General features: G+C 35.8%; 1 protein-coding gene across 6 annotated transcripts in view; it reads right to left on the minus strand.

Moving 5' to 3' along the window:
* The window catches only part of DCAF6 (DDB1 and CUL4 associated factor 6), a 97,367-nt gene that overhangs the window by 67,660 nt on the left and 6,337 nt on the right, over nt 1-23,370 (minus strand). For 5 of the 6 annotated variants that reach the window (XM_026083380.1, XM_026083378.1, XM_026083373.1 and 2 more), the window contains 2 exons: nt 11,185-11,246; nt 3,621-3,713 (listed from right to left, as the gene is read on the minus strand). Coding sequence is in view for 3 of the 6 variants with exons in the window: in XM_026083373.1 (XP_025939158.1) it covers nt 3,621-3,713; nt 11,185-11,246 (155 nt within the window). In the remaining 3 variants the exon portion in view is untranslated. The remainder of the gene's footprint in view (nt 1-3,620; nt 3,714-11,184; nt 11,247-23,370) is intronic. The other variant, XM_026083379.1, reaches the window with a different exon arrangement.

Here is a 23,370-nt window from a genome sequence, read left to right on the forward strand (position 1 = left end):
ACTGCATTTTCACCCAGTACTTACATGAAAAAGATACTTACCAAGTTGTTTATAGTATAAAAATGAATTCCAAGTTTCCACTCAATTAACTTAAGAAAGAAAACATTATGCAAATGAAGTTGCTCTGTCAATGTAGCCAGTGTCTAATATTTTACAAGTGCTATTTCACACCTTTTAAACAATTCACATAAAAGATTAACAGTGTATCTGCATATTCTGAAAGATGTACAGAGATCAGCACATCAGTTGACAGTTAAGAACTAAAATAAAAGGTAGGATTGACAGATGACATGCCTTTATTACTCTGAAAGCCATATTTTTGATCCTATAAGAAATTATTTTTGATTTCCCCGATTAAAAAAAAAAAAAATCTAAACAATTTTGGGCTTTTCTTCCACTTTAAGATTCTCCTTGCCAGTTCTCAATCACTTGTCCCTATTACTGAATATAAGCAGGTAGTCTTTTTTCACTTTGCTCTGCTGCACAGGGTCTTTCTCTCATCAAGTTACAGATGCTTCCTGCTTTCCCCCTCTTTCTTACTCACAAACCCCAACCTAATGCCCTTGCTTCTGATGCAACCAACAGCTAATTTATTCTAAACTTCTGCTTCAGTTTTCCCCATTTGGGGCTCTCAATCTAGATGTGGAGATCTGTATTTCTTCTATGACTGTCCTCAAACTTGGAAATACTCAGAATTTTCTTTTCCTCCCTTCTCTCCTCCACTGTAAACTGAAATAGCACTCAGCAATACGCAGATACACATTTTCGGAAAAGGAAAGAATTTTGTCACAGGCAGACCTAACCCCATCTTGCCTGTCCCTTAATTTCCTGCTATGTTGCATGGTATTGCAAAAAAAATTATTGAAGTATTACAGCATCTACTGAATGCGTAACATTTTCCACACCCTTCTTGATTTGCACTGTATGTCCTTTGCTGCTCTACTTATTGTGCTGCCTTAGAGAAGGGAGCAAGAGGCACCTGTCACAAAAGGTTGCCTGCACCTACCCAGTAACCAAAGGCAACCTGCGAGCCAACCTGCGAGCCTACCATTAGATGTCACAGAGGGGGGAAAAAAATACCATCACCTTACTCCAGTGAAGCATTTCACTACCAACATACCACAAGTGTCAAATACTTAATGATCAAGTTAAAAACTGGGGAAGGAGAGAGAAAGAATTGCAAACGCTTTTTAAAGTAGCTGACCAGCTATAATACTTCAGACATCTTTTCATAATTTTTGCATTACACAGAAAATCAACTGGAGAGGCAACAAATTCAAGATTTCAAGTTGCATCTCTTAAAGCATAAACTAAATATTTGGGATGGGATTACTAATTCACACAGCAATAACAGAAACTTGCATACAAGCTCCATCCCTAACAATATGCACTTTGCTCCAAAAAGCTACACACAAGATGAATGCACATGTTTTGGGAAATCCAAATGAAGAAGTTATTTTTGCAGATATTTTTCACCATGTTGCATTTTAGCTTTTTTCTTATAAAAGTAGTAAGCTATGAAACCACCTAAGTTTTATTTATCCACTCTTAGAACATTTGACAGCTACTTTGTTGTCTTCTTTAAACCTGAAATGTTTAAGTTCCACATCTAAATGGAAGCTTTACAGTAAAAAGAAAAAAGCCACCATACAAACTGCAGTTTTAAGAGCATATTAAATACTAAAACCGGTAAAAAGAAGTGGTGTTATTTATTCCCATTCTGTAGCTTGCTTTCTGAAAAGAGACCCATTGAAATGAACGTAAGTATCAGCAGGTTACTAGATCTTTCTGGACATGGTTAATTTAGAGGTTTCACTCAAGATATTTAGCACTAAATCAATTACAACCAGCTTTTCCAAGTATTTTCTTTGAAAAGGTCAAACCCCTTGGTTGGGTCAAACCCCAGCCATGAAACAAACCTAATGGAACCTCACCCTAAAGTGAAAAGTAGCAATCCTGGTTCCAGGAAAAAAAGAAAAAGAAGTGTTTCCTCCCACTGAGCCAGAGAAAATAAGCTAACACAATTCTGAATAACAGGCATTAAAAAACTAACAACCCCCCCCCAACTCTCGTACATTTCATGAATAACACACATACTGTTAAGTCTTTTTGCAAGCACCTGCTGTTTTATAATTGCATTTGCACATGTTGAAAAATCTATCTGTTCTTCCATTACGTAAAATGCAGAAAATAAAAATAACTCAGCTGACTCTTGAAAAACAAAACATCCCCTAGATTTCTCGCTTAATTGCAACAACAGTACACAAGGGGGGGGGGGGACAAAATCTTCGCCTAGAAACATGAAGTTTAAGTTACCCCATCTATTAAAATATTATAATGTTTTGACGTTAAAATATTATTATAATTGTATAATGAGAAAATACTTGTATAACAATTATTATATACTGATATATTAAAATAAGTCCTGCACAATAAATAATATCAAACACATTTTACTTAGACCAAAATTTTTTTAATTCATAAGTCTCTCCAACAACATTCACTTCGGAATACTGCCTTCCTCCATTCCCCAGCTGTCTTGGATACCTCTTCTTCCTCAGGCGAACTCCCAGTCCAACAGAAACCCCGGCCTGATGACACTGATCAGAGCTTTGTCAGACTGGCACCAGTAACAGAGAGGAACAGACAACGTTTGGAAGCTATGGTTTATCTGAGGAAGTGAGGAAAAGAGACTTACCTACGGGCACAGGCAACACTCCAGATCGCTATTACCTTCCCATCACAGCTCTTCATGCAGAGCAAATATTTCTATCTCTGCAACTTCCTATTCAAATTCCTACACGATACCAAACACACATTTTGGAACCCCCTTCTACATTTAACTTTTCAGTACCTCTTCACAGTTTGGTCTTCAACCTCTCTGGGAAGGTGTGGGAGAGAGGACTTCACTGGAACATCAGTGCATAGGATCCCCAAAACTGAAGGACATACTTCATAGAGTGTCTTCTAACAAACTATCAGCAGTTCCTTAAAGAGCAAACTATGGAAATCCTGCTACTACATGACAGTTGCTAGCTGACAATACTAGAAGTCCTTTGACTGCAACATAATCCAGTTTAGTGCAGAAATAGAAAAGCAGAGATCTCTACAACACTTTCCTCCACAAACCTGCTTCCCCTATTTTAGTATAAACTCTTCTCCACCCACATACGTGCACTCACAAGGCAATGTCATTTCAAATGGCAATAAGGTATTTTAATTCAGATTGACACCTCATTTTAATAATTTTACACATAACAACTCTATATTACACTCAGCAAAAGCTAGTACAATATTTTAAAGCTAAAATGAAACAGAAAACAATTTATCTCACTACAAGATTTCACAAGAATTCCTGAATCCTACTACAGTTCTGACACTAATCTGTTGTGAGGCCTTGTTGCTTTTGTGCCAGACCACATACCATAAAATGGAATAATACCTATGTCACAAGGGATAACAATAGTAAGGTTTTAAAGCACTGTGAGGTTTTTATCCCCACCTGTAGAACACTATAAAGTGCCTGATATTATCTTTGTCAGATGATAATTAGTTGCTTTTGGAAAATTATAAAAACAAGTCTTATTTGAAACATGCTGAGTATCCAGAAACAAACTTACCTTTCTGCTGTAAGGATTACTAATTACCAGATTGGTATCATCCGAACCAGATAAAATATATTCTCCTGTATCATTCCAGCAAATTGTGTTCACCTGTGTGAATTATTTAAAAAACAGTTTAGACCTAAACTATTTCGATTTTCTTCTAAACATACAGAATATTAAAACATTAATAAAATATACTCATCCAACACTACAGAAATAGCAGTTAACAAACTTATTGAAGTCATTTCTAAGAAGCTAGCACAAAAAAAATTGTGCTTTTAAAAGAAATTGATAAGGTAATCACCTGCTTCACCTATGGCCCTCCATTTGCATCTCAGTTGCTCCCTATGCTCCTGAAGATGATGTGAGAAGAGTCCATCAGGCAAATTAAGCCTTCCAACAAAGGCCTCAGTACCCAGAATTTTACATACTTAGGTGCTTTAATGTCCCAAATATACTACACGGGGTTCTCTGAATTTTAATTGAAAGGCATCACAATGCTCTCATTATTGTATCTCCAAGTTATCTAAACTCCGAACATCCATTGCTTTATACACTTTTCAATTACCACACCTTCTCAGGGATCTTGTGAAAGCCCACTTGTGAAAAGTACTGTAGAATCCATCCCAGAACCCTTTCTGAGAAGTGTGAGTATGCTTGGAAAGAAGAATCCTAAAGTGAGGTACAGAATCATATTGCAAGAACTTTACAATACATTCACCTTTCAATTTTCCCTTTCACAAAACTGTATTTAGTATTGTATCAATAAATTTGCAAAAGCACTCAAATCCGGGAAGCTCAGAAAGTATCTTTACAGTAACATGCCTTCAAGCATCAACTCACGCACAAAAACTACAACCATGGCCATTATTATTTCAAGTAGCTTCTAATATTACTTTAACAGTTGAACTGCAGCTATCAATATTTTTTGTTGGCAGAATAACTGCCTTAGTGTGTTATACTAGTGCGGACTTTGTATCACTGGTGGTACCAGAAAAGAAAAGGGAGGGGGGCAAAAAAAAAAAGCAGCACTTCATTCTAAATCCTTTTCTTGTGCTCTCTTTTTTGATTCAAATGTCTCATTCTAATTCCAAGCCCAAAAGATCTTTTTGTTTAAAATAAAAATATTCATTTTAGTTATAATTTTAATCATAAGCTTAGCTGGGGTCCTTAATTAGGCAAAGTTGCAAAATCAGAATTAGTTGTTTCAGATGGATCACATGGGCAAGTGGAGGAAATGACCACAACTTGATGATACTAACTGGGGAGCTTTGAATTAATTATTACCACATGGGCAGGAGGGGGAAGAGAGAGAGAAATCTTAGTGTTACATGCCTATGGCAGAGTTAGCTCAATGCTCACCAGCAGTCAAACAACGTGAGGAATCATTAGGAAATGAACACAAAAGCAAACATTATCCTGTCAGTGTATAAATTCACATATGTATTCCTCTTCCACACTGTGCAGTTTTGGTTCCTATCCCCTTCCCATAGTCGCACTATTACAGCCCATTTGAAATGAGAAAGTATGGAAAAGGATGACTAGAGTGATCATATGTATCTAACACTTTTTATTGAAAGAAGCAATTAATTTGTACTAGGGTTTTTCAGTCCATTCAAAAAATAAATAAAAGACAGAGAGGATATGTCAGAATCTTATAAAATCACAAACAACACTGAAAAAGAAACAAACAATTTTTCATGGTTCTTTACAATAAAGAAAATTGAAGGCCATCAATGAAATCATGACAGATACAAAATAAAAAATTATTTTCCTACAGCATTTAATTAGAACTGTGGAATTCACTGACAGGCCATGTCCTCGTCACCAAAAGTGGAAGAGAATATATGTTTTCAAAGAAAAATCAAAAATTATCAAACACAAAGACATAACCTCCACCTCCATCTATCCATTAAACTCTGATATGTTCTCTACCACATCCTTCAGGCACCGCATGCTTACCCAGTGACAGGCACCACACAGGCAAGCGTGGGACTCCAGATGGTGCAGCCCATAGAAGAGGGGTTTGCTCTCGGGCGCTCCCCAAGAGTTAATGAACCCCAGGTGCATCACGGCCGCCGGCACCACCGCACTGTGGGGTTGCTGTAGCCTAGGGGCACACCTGCTAACGACCCCATGATCGACAAGTGCAGACAAATAAGTGACACCGCAGACTCACACCRTAAACCTCTCTGTGCCAAGGAATTCCCCACAGAGTGACCTGTTAACGGGCACGTTGTTACCCACTGAGCAGGTCTGTGGGCTGAGCACCAGGTTACCTGCTGATGTGCACGCTGGTATTGACTAGAGCCCCACGGCTCTGGTCAGTGGCTGTGGGCTGGCATTGCTCTGACAAAAAAAAAAAAAAAAAAAAAAAGAGTAAGCCACATATGTGTGGTGTGGACTTGGACCCACCCGTCAGTGGGGGTGACCCTGATGTCAACAGCAAGGTGAGGAGAAACGGGGGAAAATGAGACTGGAGGGGTGGCCCGTAAGGGGCGAGAGCGGTCATTGTACTGTGCACCTGCAGCTTGAGAATCCAGGGAAAACTATACCGGAAGGGTGGCCCTCAAGGAAAGGGCGACAGCAGTCGTACCATACACCTGTGATTGAACTGCAGAGCTCTAATATGTATACGTATTTTCAGTACTGTTATATTTCTAGCTTTGCTATACTGTTAGCTTTGTTATAACCTCTTATCTCTAAAAAATTCTCACACTTGACAAATGATGATCTCCGAGTTCAGTACAACTAACCCTGGAATCCGAAAGAATCCCAGGCGCCCCTCTAGTGGCGCGTCACACCCTGTCTCTCTATTTTCTCAACAATCTGTACGTGCCACTGTCAGAGCCAAGTTATCAGGCTTAACTGAGCCTTGGTAGGACCTAGAATGGCTGCTCTTATGATTTTGTAACCCTGGCTGTCAATCACCAAGAATGGTGCATTCAACTTGCTCCCAGATTCATCAAACATTAAATTAACCTGACAACTACAATAGCTAAAAAATGTTGTCAAACACAGCAGAGTATTATATCTAGTGAAAACACAAAAAACAAGAAAGTTAATTTTCATTTACGTTTTCTTTCAGGCAGAAAAATACTATGATTGTGTTAAAGCAACCAAAGTGCTAGTAATAAGATACAAGAATAAAAACAAGAACAAATCACTGAAAAAACAAGGAAGCTATAAAAAATTAAAAAACAACGTGAAGAAGAAGAGCTAGCACAAAAATGAAACAAAGTGGGGGGGTCCCCCAAAAAATCTAAAGGACAGGAATGCAGAGAGAAAGTACAGGAAGGTGCAAAGGGGAAGCACAGTGATTTTCTGTAACAAGCCTACACAATATATCATTCTCCTTTTAAATTCTGATTTCATGGTGCCGATTTCCTCAGGGTTGACCAGTTATAACATACTCTACACAGGCCGAACTTGTTCCAGAAAAAAAATGAAGATGACTTAACCAAATGTGTGTTAGAAGTCTACAACAGAACAGGCTTTTTATTCCTTGCCAGATCACCTTCTGAATATTACTCTTTTAACAGAGTACCGCAGTCTTTCAGTGGAATAAGCCTGAATTTTTTTTTTTTCCAGAGAAAACTTATCTTCCAATAAGTGATCACTTAATAAACTACATTACTCAGTGTTCAGTAGAACATAATAAGCAACAGTGTATAACCCAAGTAAATACACATACGGATCACCAAGGACAAATGCTCAATCCTGATGTCCCATTCCCAGATAGCAAATCCACTATTAAAATGTACCGTAAAATGAAGACCAGCTAGAAAATTGGTTTGTATTTCAAGTCTATGGAGAAAACATGCATACCTACTACCTACCTTCACAGCCAATCACTGCAACGCTCAGCTAAAAGCATAATGTAACAGCAATTACAAAAAGGGTTTGCAATTCTTGGAAAGAGGTGTTTGAGCCAAAAGAAAGGATATACTGAACAGAACTGACAGAGGATTACTGACAAAATGAAAACAAAGGGTCTGTAATTAGCTTTTTCTATTAAGTATTCCATATGTTATCTTCTGTATCTAATTTTTTTTTTTTTTTTTTTCCTGCTCCACTGGCCTTGAAAGGAAGCAGCAGGTACTTTTAATGAATTAAATAGTTAAAAACATATTTACTATCTCTGTCTTCTCAAATAAAATGCAGGAAGCAGTACAGCTAAACCTTAGAAGACTGAAAAAGCAAGCCTATTACTCCCATGCAACATAACAGTAGAATTAACTCTTTTTGTAAACAGGATAGATTAACAGCATACAAGAAAAAGGAAAAGGAAACAGAAATGACTTGAGATAACCAGAATAGCGGAAAGATCCCCCAAGCAAGGAAGGGGATGAAAAAGGAATTACTTTTCTTTTTTGAAAGAAAAGATTAAAAACTGCCTGTTCTAACAAAATGCTAAACATACCTTCTACGCTAATTTAAGCATAGTTTTGAGGACAACATCTAAAAATGATTTGCTCCCAAGTGCTATCCTGAGGGAGAAGTATGCCACACAGGACACTGATTTGTTACTGAACTGAATGTCTATAGATAGAAATGAGAAATTATCCCTCCAGGTGATCCTCTTTCCTCTAATTTAAAATGTAGTATTTCCTCATGTCAAAGGATCCATCTACCTATATATCCTACAGTTCTTCTACCTTCCTCAAATAATTTTCACAGCACCAGAACTGGAAGAAAATAAGTGATATTTTTATTTCAATTCAACATGTTTTCGAAACGCTTTTTCCTTCCTTTTTTCCTCCTTCTCCCCTTCCTCCTCCTTCCCTCCCGTTCCGTTACTGCTGATCCAAATTGATTCTCTTTCAACGTGTTTTCTCCTTTGGGTTTAGTCACTTCAAACAGAAAGCATCTCACCTAGTTTTAGACATCTACAGCTGAACTCCTCATCCTCTTAAGCTCCATTTATAGTTAATATGGGAAAACAGGAACTTCTGCTAGAGCACACACCACCTCATTCTGAATTGGACAATGTGAATCTTGTTTAAAGAGACAAACTGTGCCCTAGAAGGATGATAATGTTACAAGCAGACATCATCAATTAGGTAGACTTATTCAGTGACTTCATACTATTGCTAGAAACTATCTTCAAATGAAGTTAAAGAACAAAGGTAAGATACACGAAGAATGGAATATTGCATTACTTCAGAGACAGTGGTACCTAAATCCCAAGTTAAAAATACTCATATCCCAAACAAAAAGGTGCTATGGTAACATTAATGCTTTGTGAACATGTACAGTTAGAGTAATTCAGAGAACTATCACTCTGCTCCAAGTTCAAAAAAATTTTATAAGAGTGTGATTACACATATATAGTCGTATCTCCCACAAGATGCATCTCTTGTGCTACATATAGATCAAATGCTAGGTAGGAAGTTAGACTTTAGAATTTACTTTTCTTCTCAATTAAGGGAAAAAAAAAAGTCTTGCCTTAAGTATGTTATCCGCAGTGTCCAATAACACAGTTGCTTTACATAGAAAGTACAAGTTCAAACTTATGCCACAGAAGAATGTAAATGTTCTTAAACAACAACAAAAAAAACACTTAAGACAACTATGACATTCATTCCTCACAGTTGAAATGCATGCTGATAGAGCAATTGTGCAAAAAAAGACTAATATGCTCATTTAGCACTTTCCAATATAAGCATTTTATTCTGCAAATACATTAAAATTTAATTTACTTTTATTTCCCATTTTTTTTTAAACCAAACAGTAAGAAATTTCTTGAATGGTTATTAGCCATAAAAGATTATTCCCTGCAAAAAAATATAGTAAATGAAGTAAGAACTTCTAATATCCCATTCTTTTAAAGATGAGTAGTTCTGAACAAGTTTAATTTGTAAAGATTCCTTTCAAATTGTAACTGAGTTCTTAAACGTCTGTATATTAAAAGTTCATAGTTAAAATATTTTCCGCACAATAAACCAATGAAGTTAGGCCACATGTTAAAAAACTAACACTGTCAATTCAAAACGTATTTTCAACTACATATTTACCAGATAGACTCAAGCAATAGCCAACATAAAATCTGAAATTTTTGTCACATCATAGAGAGGTACTTAACTAAATACATATATTTTTAACAACTAGCTACATATTACTCTTCTCCTATCCCTCTTTTTCATAGATGAAAATAGCTGTTTATTTTTACAAAGCAAACAAAAATAAAAATCAATTTCAGGGAAAAAAATCTGAAAATTTTCACCCTAAGTATATTTGATGACATGAAATGCTACTAGAAAAGAATCTTCAAGGTAAAAATCACTGCTGCATATCATAAAAACTGCTATGTAACTTTCTACACATTTTCATACTTAAAACAATTCTGAAAAAATTGGGAAATTAATGTGTTTGCTTTTTAAGTCATCACCATGTGGACCTGAATGTTGAAGTTATATTTGTTGGCAGTATAGCAAAAGTAGCCTACTTTTAGATATAGCAATTCTAATCTTCACCTTTTTCAGTCTTCTGAGACCCTCAAAAATACATCCAAGTCAAAATTATACTTTTGATCTCAAGCCAAAAGGTGACATTTTATTAAACACTCTTTAAAACTAGTGGCATGACTTCTATTAAGTTAAAAACGGTAACACTCCTTAACTTAAAATTATAAGCGTAAAGATCTTTATCTTGAGCTGCTTGCATCTGAACAGCTTTTTAGTTAAAGGTATTAAAATCTAAAATTTACATTTGTATTTCTACTTTTTACAAAGTATCTAATATTTCATCACTTTTCAGGTATCTTGTATGACAAAGAATTCTTTAACAACCATGATCTTCTACTCTATTTATCAAAGATAGTACAGCAAAGAATCCTATCACAACAGCTGTAATCTCTTAGATCAGAGGATAGAACTAAGGGTATCCACTACTCCAATAATCCTCTGCTGACAAATACCCGCAGCTTGTTAACTTGTTTTCTAACGCCGATGAATCAGAAAGAGTGTGCCTGCTACAGCCTGGGAGCACTGGACATAAAGAACAAACACACACACACTCTCTTTGACCTGTACCTAATTTAAGAAAAATCTTTTCTTTAAAAGAATATGATTTATAATATTTGGACCACTTTCAAAAATTAAGTATTTAAATAAGCAATATTTTAAGTTATGTTATTGACTTTCAGGGGAGGGCTTGTTTTTGTTGTTATTGTCTCTTTAAATAAGCAATAAATCACTCAGGACACTAATAGACTTTTAAGTCAACAAAACATGCACAAGACTACTAAAAATTGCATTTAAAAGCTTAATATATTAGTTCTAACTGAAAAAATAAGCATGTGTTTTCCTGACATAAGAGATTAATTCATTTGGTAGTAGAATGCAGTATTAAAGTACTGGAAGGCATAAAGTCCTTTGTTTTGCTTCAAAGATAAAGTGTCAGCCATTTAAGAAGAAACCAATGTCTAGAGGATTCAGATGTAGGTCTCAACAAGTGGAGGTTTCCAGCTCAGTTTTGATACATGGTATTTGCATTTTTATATCAAGGAACTCTTACTGCGGCAACAAAACCACAATTTCACATCCTTTAACAAACAAAAATGCAACAGGTCACTTACACAGCCATCATGCACATTCAAGGTTGCTTCAAGTTTTAATCTTTGGATAAATTCTCTTCTCCCTGTAAAGAAAAATATTAATTATATACTCTTTTAGAAAGATAAAACTGAAGAAGCACTTAAGAGCATATGTTGGGCACTAATAGGTAAAAACCTAAACAATACAGAACCAGGATATAAATGTGTGTCTTAAAACAATTCATAATGTTCTAATTTTTCAAATAATAAGGCAAGTATCACATTTGCTAGCTGTTCCACCACCTTTAAAAAGACTGCAGAAATAGTGAAATTAACATTTCACAGGCTGATGTTTCCTCTGAAACTAATAGCTATACAGCAGAAAACAAACCTACAGTTATTTGATCAACTTAGCTAAAGACAACAAGTATAACATAGTTTACGAAGTATGACATTTTGCATAAGAGTATAGGGGAAGAAAATGTGTTTAGGTCTCAAGTAGAAAGTGAAACATGGTCCCATAATATCAGCAAAGAATTAGAAGCTGATCTTCCGAGTACTGTTTACAGTTCTTCGTTTCTTCTTAACCCAGAGAAGCCACCAGCTTCAATTTTGTTATTAATGTTTGCATTTTGAAATGCAACGAAAGCAACTAGACAAAAGTCCAGTACCATTCCACTTGATACCTATTTAAATGATAAAACACAAAGAAGCTTTTGGAAAGATGAAACAAAAGCAGGAGAAGAAACAAGAAGGGAGAAAAAAAGAGATCCATAAATGCGTACTGAATAATGCAAGGTCCCATTAACTTTATGTCCTTATTTCCCATTAGGGAGCTGACATGCAACTGCACTTAAAAAATACTACCATACTATATACACGGAGAGCAAAGAACAAGATGTATAAAAAACATGACCACTTCCTGAACTGAGTGCTTAAACAAATAGCTCCAACTTTCATTTAGAGTGCCCACATTTTATGAAAACTGTTAATAATGAACCTAATAATCCCTGGAAAAGTACTTTCAGAGAAGGCAAACATTAACAGACAGATCCTTTTGCTTAAATCATAGAAGTGCTTAAACTCAAGGACCATTATCTTTTTCATCCCGAGTTTGTACAACTCTCAGAACAAAACTCCAGGAAATAGCATTAGACTGCAGGGCTATGTTAGGTTGCATTCTTTTCAAATACCAAACCTACTGAATTCACTTGAAATTCAACTTCCTTACCAGAAATTAAGGAGGTGGGGAGAGAAAACTAGAGTGAAAGAGAACCCTCTCCACATCTGAATATCCTAGATTTTAGAACTTGTTTTGGTCTAGCACAAGGAAGAACCCATTTCAGACCCCAGTGTTGCCTCTGACACTAGCACAAATTTGAGGAAGCAATTTCCTCTCTCTACTTGTTTCCTCTTAATATCTTTTATTTGTCTCGTGTACCTAGCTCAGCACTGAAAAAGACCACTGGATATCCAAGCCCGATCCCTGACAATCAGATTGCCACAGAACAAACGTCTCAGAAGCAAGCACACCATCAGTGCCGCTTTCTATCAAAAAACAGGAAATACTACAAACTTCTGCAGGTACAACTGCACCTCACTAGATGTTCATGCAGCTTTCTTGCCATGAGAAAGTATATTTTGGTGTTCAGCTTTTGCTGAAACTATTAATAGACACCTCCAAAATTCAAAATCACTCAAGAAGGATTAAAAAGTACAATCAGGGACTGCAACCAGACATCTGTTAACACAGCTCTAGTATCACACTGGATAAAGATTATATTTTGGCAAAGCAGCTTTTTGGAGAAGAGGTAGTGACTGGGTGAAATGGTCATATAATGCTTGCTTTTAAAGCACATCTACACCAGCTTTAATAAACAAATATAGAATATACTCCCTTACTTATTTAGTATACCAGCTTTCAATATTACTCTTACTGGAAAGAGGTTGGTCTTGTTGCATTGTTATAGCTGTACACACAGCTAGAATTAACCCCCCACACACACATCCTTGGGATTTCACAGCAGATTTAAAGCTGTTTCTAAAACCCTCTCTATATTGTTTGTGGGCTATTATTTCTTTTTATATCTAGAGATAAATCAGCTGGTGCACTGAGCATTCAACAGAGATAGTACAGAAACAAAACATATGAGGAAGAGACACTGAAAAAGTGGCCACTGCACCTACTACATTCTTTTATCATTTTTCAGTATTTGGCATTTTAATCACAGGATCTCAGTAGTTTTGATTATATGAGAATCTTAGCTTTCATTTACATTTAAAACTAAAGTTTCTAGCTCTCACAACTGCAGAGAAAAACTTTAAAACATGAATTCTCATGTCTCAAAGACAATTGAAAAGAAAATATCTTTTAAAGGTTTAGAACCAACTTAAAATAAGTTTAGGAATGGCAGTACTGAAACTGCCCATCTGTGATGTAAGAGTGAAAGATCTCTGGAGTGACTCAAACAATCAATATATCAAAAATGATTACTTAAAAAGCAGGCTGCCCAATTTACTTACTGACATGTATAAACATCAGAACAGAAATTAACAGTAAATAAAAAATAATAATGACCTAGTCATAGAAGCTTGTTGCAGACAGGTCACTGCAGTTCTAAATGTATCAAGTAAAACAAATGCCAGAAGTGATTGGAACAGCTCAGTTTACTAAACAGTAGTATTAAAATAGTAATAGAAGTAAGCCTATGTATCAGAAACGCTACAATTTCCATACCATTCCTGTTAACTGTGAACAGCCATCACTGGAGAGAGGTTAAAATTACATAAACTTAATCTTACACACCGTGCACTGTTAGTGAGAACATACATATTACCAAATGGGAATACGTCTACCTAGCTCACTATCCTTTCTTCACCAGTGTCCAATASCCAGTGTTTTCCTCACAGAGGAACAGGCTTTGAGCTCTGTCCTAAATGGCTGATTTCTTTATCGTACTTCTCAGTTAAACCCTATTATTTTTTTCAAATCTCTGAATGATATATGCATTTTCAATGAAGATTCCTATTTTCTGATGAATTTGATTTCAACAACACTTACTCTTAACTAAATGTGAGCTCTGTGGTGGGAACTATCATGGTGATAGATACAGGTGATAACCATACAAGAGGTCTGGATGCTTACATACCACTTTGCATAATAGGAATCCAATACAGTTTGCTTCTATRGTGCTACCACAATGCAAATATGACAGGGTAACGCAGGACTCCAACAGGTTTATTTCATTAAGAAAGCTATACTTAGCATGTTGAACCCAGTGCTTACCAGTCTCATCACATTTTCACTCCCAGAACGAAAAAGTTCAATAGCAGAGGACAATTCTGGTGCATTGGGCTACACATAAAACACATCTGGAAGTGAGGTAGTGTGTGCAGACAAACATACAGGCCTTTGCTGAGAATCTTCTGCACAGAAGCACTGAAGCAGATTGCTTTAATGCATTTTAAAAACAAGCAGAACAACAAATTATTTTCCTTCTGGTATGAACTGGCTTTAATTCAAATTATTTAAATCAGCAAGCAAGAAGCAGTAAATGTATTTTGTCTTCCATTGCCATTTTTATTTTCTTAAAGAAAGCTGCTGACACAATTAGTGCATGAATTGACTTTTTGTTGTTGTTGGATTAGGATTTTTTGATGCTAACCAGAACACACTAGCCATACGTATTTCAGTAAACATTTTTCTGGATATACATATGTATGGTGTCTCATATATTTACACTTCACTCCTTAAAAAATATGAAGCTTTTTTGTTAGCATTGCACATGCTATCATGCAGTTAGTTATATGTGACTTGTTATATATGTGATTACTTATTTAGCATGTAATCACCATTTATGTAAATATTAATTTGGGCGGGAATTAAATACAAGCAGAAACACAATACTTCAACTGTTTCCTTATGAGCAAAGCCTCCCTTAAGTAAACGAGGGACAAGGGGGACAAACAGTTGAAACATTTGCCTCCAAAACCCCTCCTATTTGATAAATACAGCACTAAAAATAAAGAGAACTGAATGGATTGTTTCTCGTTTATCTTACCATTCAAACCTGGAATCAGTAGATCCTGAATGTTTTTTTCCCTCACCAATTCCATAAAAAAGAAAAGTTGCCTGCCTTCTAAATCTTAATTTCTCATATTTGAATGAGTTAAAATAAGAATGGAACTACTTGAATGAACTGATCTGAAGAAAATACTGTCTCTGCATTTGTGGTTGTCAAAAGCTGAGTTAGCAGCCAGCAAATCTGGGTTCCTGGTACTTCAACAGTAACTTCCACCAGCTTATTGGTTTGATAAAAAAGCGTAGCAATAAATATGTAGTTGGGTTTTTTTTTTTGGTATTTAGGTCAGTTTAATACGATAAAAATGTGAAAGTTACAAAAATATTCAAATATGAAAAAGACTGTTTATGTGCTACACTCCATACCCTCCAGGTGCCTCACAACTCTCATTGCTAGACTTCGTAAAAGTCAATAAAATCTCATCTGCTCTCCAAGGTGATAAGAACCTTGACAAATCCTTAATTCTCATTCACGTAACCAAACGGCTACCTGTTCCCTCCATCTTCAAATGAAGGTGGCCCTCTTGGCTTTCACTTCAACTAAGACAATGGGGGAGTTCCAAACGTTTGACAAAACCTCATATATTATTTTTTTCCTTATAAGATCAGCATCAGGACCTTTATCAATTTTTTTCACTAATGCTCTGTACAGGCTCTGTAAGAGCCATAAATTAAACTGTTTTTTTCCCCCAAACTGTTTCTTTTTCCCCCTTTGTGCCACCAGAAACTGAATAATCAGATTCTGAGAGGATGCTTCAATATGCCATTTCTTATATTAAAAGAAGGTCTGTTTATGACAGGGATCAGGTAATCAAGCTGTCAACACAAAGACCATCTCACTAGACAGTGGAACATACACAAGGTTTGCCCTGAACCTTGTAACGTAAAACCATCAACAACAATCAAGAACCATTGTGTTAGAGTTCAAATAGCAATAATGACCTCCCTGTGAAGTGTCTACATATCTGAAAATTGGAAAGCAAGCAAGCTAGCACTCCACTTACCCATTTTCACCAAACATTATGCACTACTGGAGTCTCAAGGTACAGCGCTACCCTCAGTACAATGATCAATACAATTTTTAATTTGTATTATGCTAGGACTATTTCCTAGGCGATATTCTTATGGAAGGAGCACCACTTTGAGGCACCCATAATGTGCATTTAAATATGAAAAAACATGCAAAAGAGAAACTGAGGCCACTTACTTGCAACTGTATTTCTTCAAAATGTTCCTCTGCACATAACTTCAAACCCACCTATGCCTTGCCACTCCTCCCTGGGGAATTATCTAAATTCTGTGTTTGGGCATGTATATAGAATTCTCATCTCTCTTCTATCAAACACAAAACCAAAATACCACAATGTCTCTCATATTCCCCACCTAGAGCAATTATGACACCATTAAGTCACAGTTCTTAGTTTAGAAATTGCTAGTCAGGCGCTTTCTACATTGACATTTTGGCAGAGGTACATGTACATCTCTTTTGTAAGCGACTCAGTTAATGTTACTTCAGAACAGATGAGAGCAACAAAACATGAAGAGTTTAATGCTTCAAGCACTTAAAACCTTTGTATTTTTAAAATTGTACTCCAGAATTTCCCATTGAAAAGTAGAGCTTCATGAACAAGGTCTAAACTTGACATCTGTGCTGTACAGAAATACAATCAAACTTTGATTCAAAGCTGCACCATCATGGTATGARAAATGAAAAGATAGCCCTTATTCTGAAAAGCAGTAATAGATACTGTTTGTCAAACAAACTCATTTATGTCAAGCTGGCTCTTTCCAAGGCCAAGTCCCTCAGTGCTAGCTTGCTGTGACATTTGGAATGCCCTAGTTTAAAACTGAAACGGAGCCAGAATCCGTTTCCAATGCAGAGCACATGTTATCTTCCACTCTAAGAGCATTTAAAAAGTACTTTTGACTTTGCAGGGTAGAGTTTGCATACTTCTGAAGCACATTTTCACGAAAAGGTAGTCAGTCCAATTCATTTGTACACAGGTTATTTGTGCTGGATTTACTATGTCAAACTCTGCAAAACGATCCATGACTCAACATGCTGTTTTCCTTAGCAAAGGATTTTTGAATATTCAATACGGCCGGCAAACARAAATCTCCACATACTATATAGTGAACAAGACTCTATACAATATGCACTGAATTAACTTTCATCGAGGGATGTTAAAATTCTCAAACATTAATTAAAATTTTTAAAAACATTTGTTAGCTACATAGACCAATAGTAGCCCCTTTCTTAAAGACATGTAAATTGCTTCAGTTCGCTGTGCCACAATTTCAAAAGGACATACAGTGAATCAGCAGCAGTGCCAGAAACAAAACCTATTAGTGTGACCTCCAGGTTTTTGATCAAGGCCCTCCATTATATTTCCTTATTGTTCTGTATTACTCTATAAAATACCAAAAAACTGACACTATATCATAATTCTTGATTTTATTAATATAAAAAGATTACCTTTACTAAGGACAACTAAGGATTACTAAGGACAACTGCTCCACTATGGTTTAAGTCCAAAACTGTTAACCCAAACTCTTCTCTGCTTTTCATGATACATTATCAAACCTACAAAGGAATACTGAATACTATATGGAAAACACAAAATATTTTAATTTCTACAAAGAGACCTACCTGACATTTTCATATCCAAGAACTTTATTAATAAACACCCAACACCGATGATTTGGTATTAATCAGACTTACACTCAAATTCCAAGATACATCTCAGAAAAAAGCTTCATGTATTAAGAAACACAGAACTTCTACATATGAACACTAAGACGGAAACTATAGAACATCGGACACTATGCCCGGAATTACAATCCAGCAAGCCTATAAAATCTCCTGATGTGTAAACTGATAAAGAATTTGATCTCAAAAGAAAAAAAAACAGATATGCTGAAGTCAAGAAATTTAGCTTGGTGATGTTATACATTTTAGGGTAATTAATAAGCACTTTGGAGAAGAATTCCATTTAAGATTTCCTTCTACTGAATCTGCATAATATCACTAATAGCACAAATAAGATTTGTTTGCATTAGTAGCAGTGTCTGTAATCAATTTTCAAGCATATTTCAGATTCTAAAACTGTCTACTCCTGAATATAAACTTCCCTTGAGCTCCATCACTGATTAGGCTACAAGCATCTGAACCTTAAACTGAAGTAAAAAATCATGGACAACTTTTTTAATTGCTGTTTGATATTTAGCATGTTTTATGCTTGAAAGACACTTAATTCATAAAATTCAATTGCATTAATATCATTTTTAAGGTGTACACAGCAACAAGCATTTGGTATAAATCACAACTACCCAACTTGGAGATGGCATTTATAATAGACTGCAGGCAAGCGTGTTATACTGGCAAGTACTAAGTGGATTTCATTCACAAGTACACCATATTCTGACAGCTATCCTGTCCCCACCTACAGTGCCCACAGCAGAAGCATTGTTCTTGCCACAGATTTCAGCTCAGCAGAAGATAAAACGAGCACAATCTTCTGACAGAAGAAATCCAAAATTTTCAGCAGTTTTGATGCTCTTTCAATTCTTTAAAGTAGCTCAATGATCATACACAAACTACTCACTGAGATAAAAAGTACTTCATAGTCTTATGTGAAATATTTATAATTTCTACAAAACAAAAGGTAAAAATCTCTGTGATAAAGTACAGAGAAACTTTATCTCTGTAAAAGACTACAGAAGACAAAAAGATCACACATATCACCTTACTCTTCTCAACACAAAGTTATTTGAAATAGCTTGTCTAATTAACTGAATGTAACTAACAAATACAAAAACCAAGTTTCTGTTTTCTCCACAAGCAGCAGAACATCTTTTCCACAGAAACTAGTTGAAATTCTAAAACAGATACCAACACAGAACTGAATAGTCACCAGATCAAGAGAAATATATTCTGAGCTATCTTTTCTTCTCATCAAAGGAGGTTTCCATTAACTAATAGGAAAAAGAAACAATACGTTGAGTGTTGCAAGTTGGAGGAAACAGCATTACTGTGGGCATAAACGCATCCTTTGAGAAGTCTCCATCTGCACATTTATAAACTATTATTGCTATAGTCACAAATGCCTTCAATTTGAGATGTCCAGGACTGCACAAGGAAACTACTATGTCCAAAGACTAATATTGAATGGCGATTTTTAAGATCTAACCTCAAATGAACTATTGCCATACACCATCTAATCTGTAAATTTAATAGGAAGATAGTATTTGGCATTTGAAAGCTAATGTTTTAAGTTCTACTTGCTTGTAAAGAAACATATACCACCACCATTAAACCGATTCTACAACTAAGCAGCGTTGAAAATAATTTTCCAGCACTGAAACGACGCACAAGTTACAGAAACGTTGTCTTTAGCTTCATATTTTAGAAGAAAAATTCATTGAAATAGTATGTGGAACATTAATGAATGTTGGGTATTTTTTCTAACAATGCAATTAACATAATAACATAGGCACTTGTTATAAAACCTTGGGAAACACACGTCACATTAGACACTCAATTTTATTTTCTCAAGTAATACTAATCTGTATAACTCCCAAGGTGGCTTAGGAGCTCTTTTTTTCAGCAGGATCACACGATACCTAAGAAGCTGAAGTAGGGATAAAGACTCTACCCCAACGCAAAAACTGGACTGCTAGCAGCAGAAGCATCATCTCCTATATTCTCCTACCATTCAAACAAAATGAATACTGGAGCATGGAAAAATCACTAGTAGAAGAAAAAGCTATCAGAATCTGCTCTTAAGAGAAAGACATTCCTAGCAAGCACATCCTCTTATGGCTGAAGATTTGTGAACTGAAAAGACTGCTGCCAGTCTTTTCATTTACTTTTAAGCATCCATCAGATGCTACTGCTTCTTCAAATCAGCCAGCAGAACTAATCACGTGATTATTTCCTGGCCTATTTTGGATAAAAGTTCTGGGGTAAATAAAGGCCTACTATTAAAGCTGTTAAACTAACTCAACCCATATTTTTAAATAGATTAGGAAATGATTATATCAAAGCTTACCAGCAGAACTAGAGAGAGATGCCTTCTAGCAAAAAAGCAGTTTACCTTTCCCATCAAGATGTCCTGTCCAAACTGAGAATCTGGACAGGCTGAAACTGATTTCAAGCACTTACTATTCTGCACACTCACCTAATTAAATACACATTTTAATCTCAGGCATTGCATGAATTTTACATTGCCAGGTTCTGGGGAAGATGTGAAATATATATAAATATATATTACACATACACACACCCCATAACAGATATAGATACATATCCCCATGAGATTACAAATATCAACACTTGGATATTGTCCAGGATTAGAGTTTAAAGCTCCACGACTTCAAAAGTTGAGCTAAACTACAAGTCCGAGTCTTGCTAGTGGATGATTATCAAGACTGTGACATAACTTACATTACCATTGGGGATCTAACTTTAAAAAGTAAGGATTTTTTTATTTTAAGTTGCTTGTTACATTAAATTGCCTGTATTCATCCTATATGACAAAAGCATTGTTTAACTTAAGAGAGTCCTTTATGACTGAAGAGAATTCTCAGGACGTAACAGTGTTTTAAAACACAAACAAATGAAAAATGAACCACATTTTTTCTCAAATCCTAGAAAAGGTAAAAAATACACTATAATAATAATAAAGCAGTATAACCTGAATAAAGAGGTTTTTTTCTGGTTTTGTTTAACTATTTTCTATATTGATGAAGTTTCAGTAGTAGTTCAACAAAGGTTTGATAAACATCACTACTGGTTCTTTTCACAGAGAAGGGAAGGATGATCCTCTTCTTCCTTATGACATCTGCCAAACACGGAGTAGCAGCATTAATGATGTGTTCAGTTTTACTGCAGAAAGTCTGCATTCCACGAAAGAAGGAAATGAGGAAAATAAGGGGATATTAAAATCCAGTGATGTGGCTCAGATTCCATCTCACGATATTCATGTTCAATATTTAATGATTCAGTCTATACTAAAGCATTTGGGACATATCCGAATCAGCAGCTTGCTGAGCCCCAAAGGAAGAAAAAGCAAAGACTTGCACTGAACCAGTGAAAAATCCAGCTTGCTTTGAAAGCTGGCATACTTTATATCTGGACTGGTCTTCCTTATTGCCAGAAAAGGACTAGTGTCAAGTATCAACAAGTTCTTGATACATGATCAAGTTACATCCCACTAGACTATTTTGGGGACATTCACAGGACAGGAGATCAGGAACCACAAGCAAAGTCACAAGAAGTCACAGTATAGCAATGCAGTAACTTAAGAGCGACTAAACACAGATCTGCTTAATGGTCTACCCTAATGTAGCTAATGGAAACAGTCCAACCAGAGGAGGGCTACAAGAAAATAAAGTCTAAATGGATCTCCCACATCATTGCCTCATCCTGAAATACAAACCCAGTACACAACTTGTTTTTGTAAAAAGAGACAGCTTTCATGTTCCAGAGCTTATTATTAAAAGATCAAGGTGCAACATAACTATAAAGCTGTCTAAAACCCTTAGTATCAACACACAGGCAGTTATTTACAAAACAAGTAAGTTCTTTGTATAAAGAACCATCTTTAAAAGCATAAAATGTAAATTCAATGAAATATTGCAATCAAAAACAAAAAGATAATTAAAGTGCACACAAATCTTTAAACTCTGCAGCTGTTTGTATGAGAAGATTCAGACTCCAAAAGTTATAAAGAAAATACATTTACATAGTGAGAATGAGTGCAACTTAAATAGCATAATTACCTGGGCAAAAGCCTTGAGACTACAACACACAGCATTACATATGCTCATATTACACAGCAACCATTAATACAGATGATTAGCATTTAGCAGACAGACATTACGCATAAGGGAAAAAAAGAAGTGCAGGCAGATCTGCATAATTCAATTTAAGCATACATGACAAAACTACAGGCAACTTAAAATACCTCTTAAGTTTCTGAAGGACAGAAAATAAACAACCTGAAATAGTTGTACCAACTTTTGATCATTTCCTTCTAGCTCCAGTTAGGCTAGATGTGTTTATAGACTAGCCCATTTGGTGCCAGAAATCCCCTTTCCATGAATGTTTCTCATGCTGCACGTCTACATACCACAGCAGCAAAAACAGTTGGTGATTTTGAAAAATCAATACATCAGACTTTAATAAGAAGGTTCCAAAATCCATTCTAGACAGTACTATCAAAAACAAACAAACAAACAAACAAACAAACAACCCTTCAGCAAAGAAGCTCCAAAGAACTCTGTATACCCTTGCAGATCACATTATTGTTTTCACATTAATGTTACTAGATAAAAAAGAGAAGTTGTATTACTATCAATCACTAACAACCTAAAAACTAACATCTAAACTCATTCTCTTCTTTCATGACAGACTGACAGATGGCACTGCATCATCCCAGCTCCTGCACATCAACTTTTTCTTAACAGAAAACATACTAAAGTGATTGTCAACACTTATCACTGAGTAGTAGCAAGGGTGGACAATTCTAAAGAGATAGAAGCAGTAATACAAATCCACAAATACAATCCACAAGAACATACAGGGAAGGTGCAACTGGGAAAAGGTCAATGACACTGTTAACTATAAGCAAAGATCCCTTAGCTGGCGGCAAATCAAGCTAGCAAATTTACACAGTGTAGTGTCACACGGCTGTACCACATGCAGATCCAACCAGCTCCTGCCAATTCATTCATGTGCCCCCACATCCACAGTTCAGTTAATCTATAAGTGAAATAATCCCAAAGATAACAGAAGGTTGATTAGACTGAGGTTAGAGCTAAATATTCAACATCTGGACACCAGAAACATTCATACAACTTTAATCCTGCCTCCTTGCTCACACCTCATTATGGTTCTCTGGTATGTGTCAAATTATGACCAGCCAGCTTGTTTTTATTTGTTATTCTGCCCAGATTATTTTATTATGTTTTTATTTTCCTTTATAGATAGTGTGCTACTTTCTACATATCATTCTATTTTAACATTAAAATGGCTGTCTTGATTATCTCAGCTGATTGCCTTGGAAATAAAATAAGCTTCATTAATGTGCCAGGATCACCCCCAATACTTTAAAGAATGTTTTTTTTAAACACATGCAATGTGT

Source organism: Apteryx rowi, unplaced genomic scaffold (genome assembly GCF_003343035.1).
Source record: "Apteryx rowi isolate R43461 unplaced genomic scaffold, aptRow1 scaffold_60, whole genome shotgun sequence".
Classification (NCBI taxonomy): Eukaryota; Metazoa; Chordata; class Aves; order Apterygiformes; family Apterygidae; genus Apteryx; species Apteryx rowi.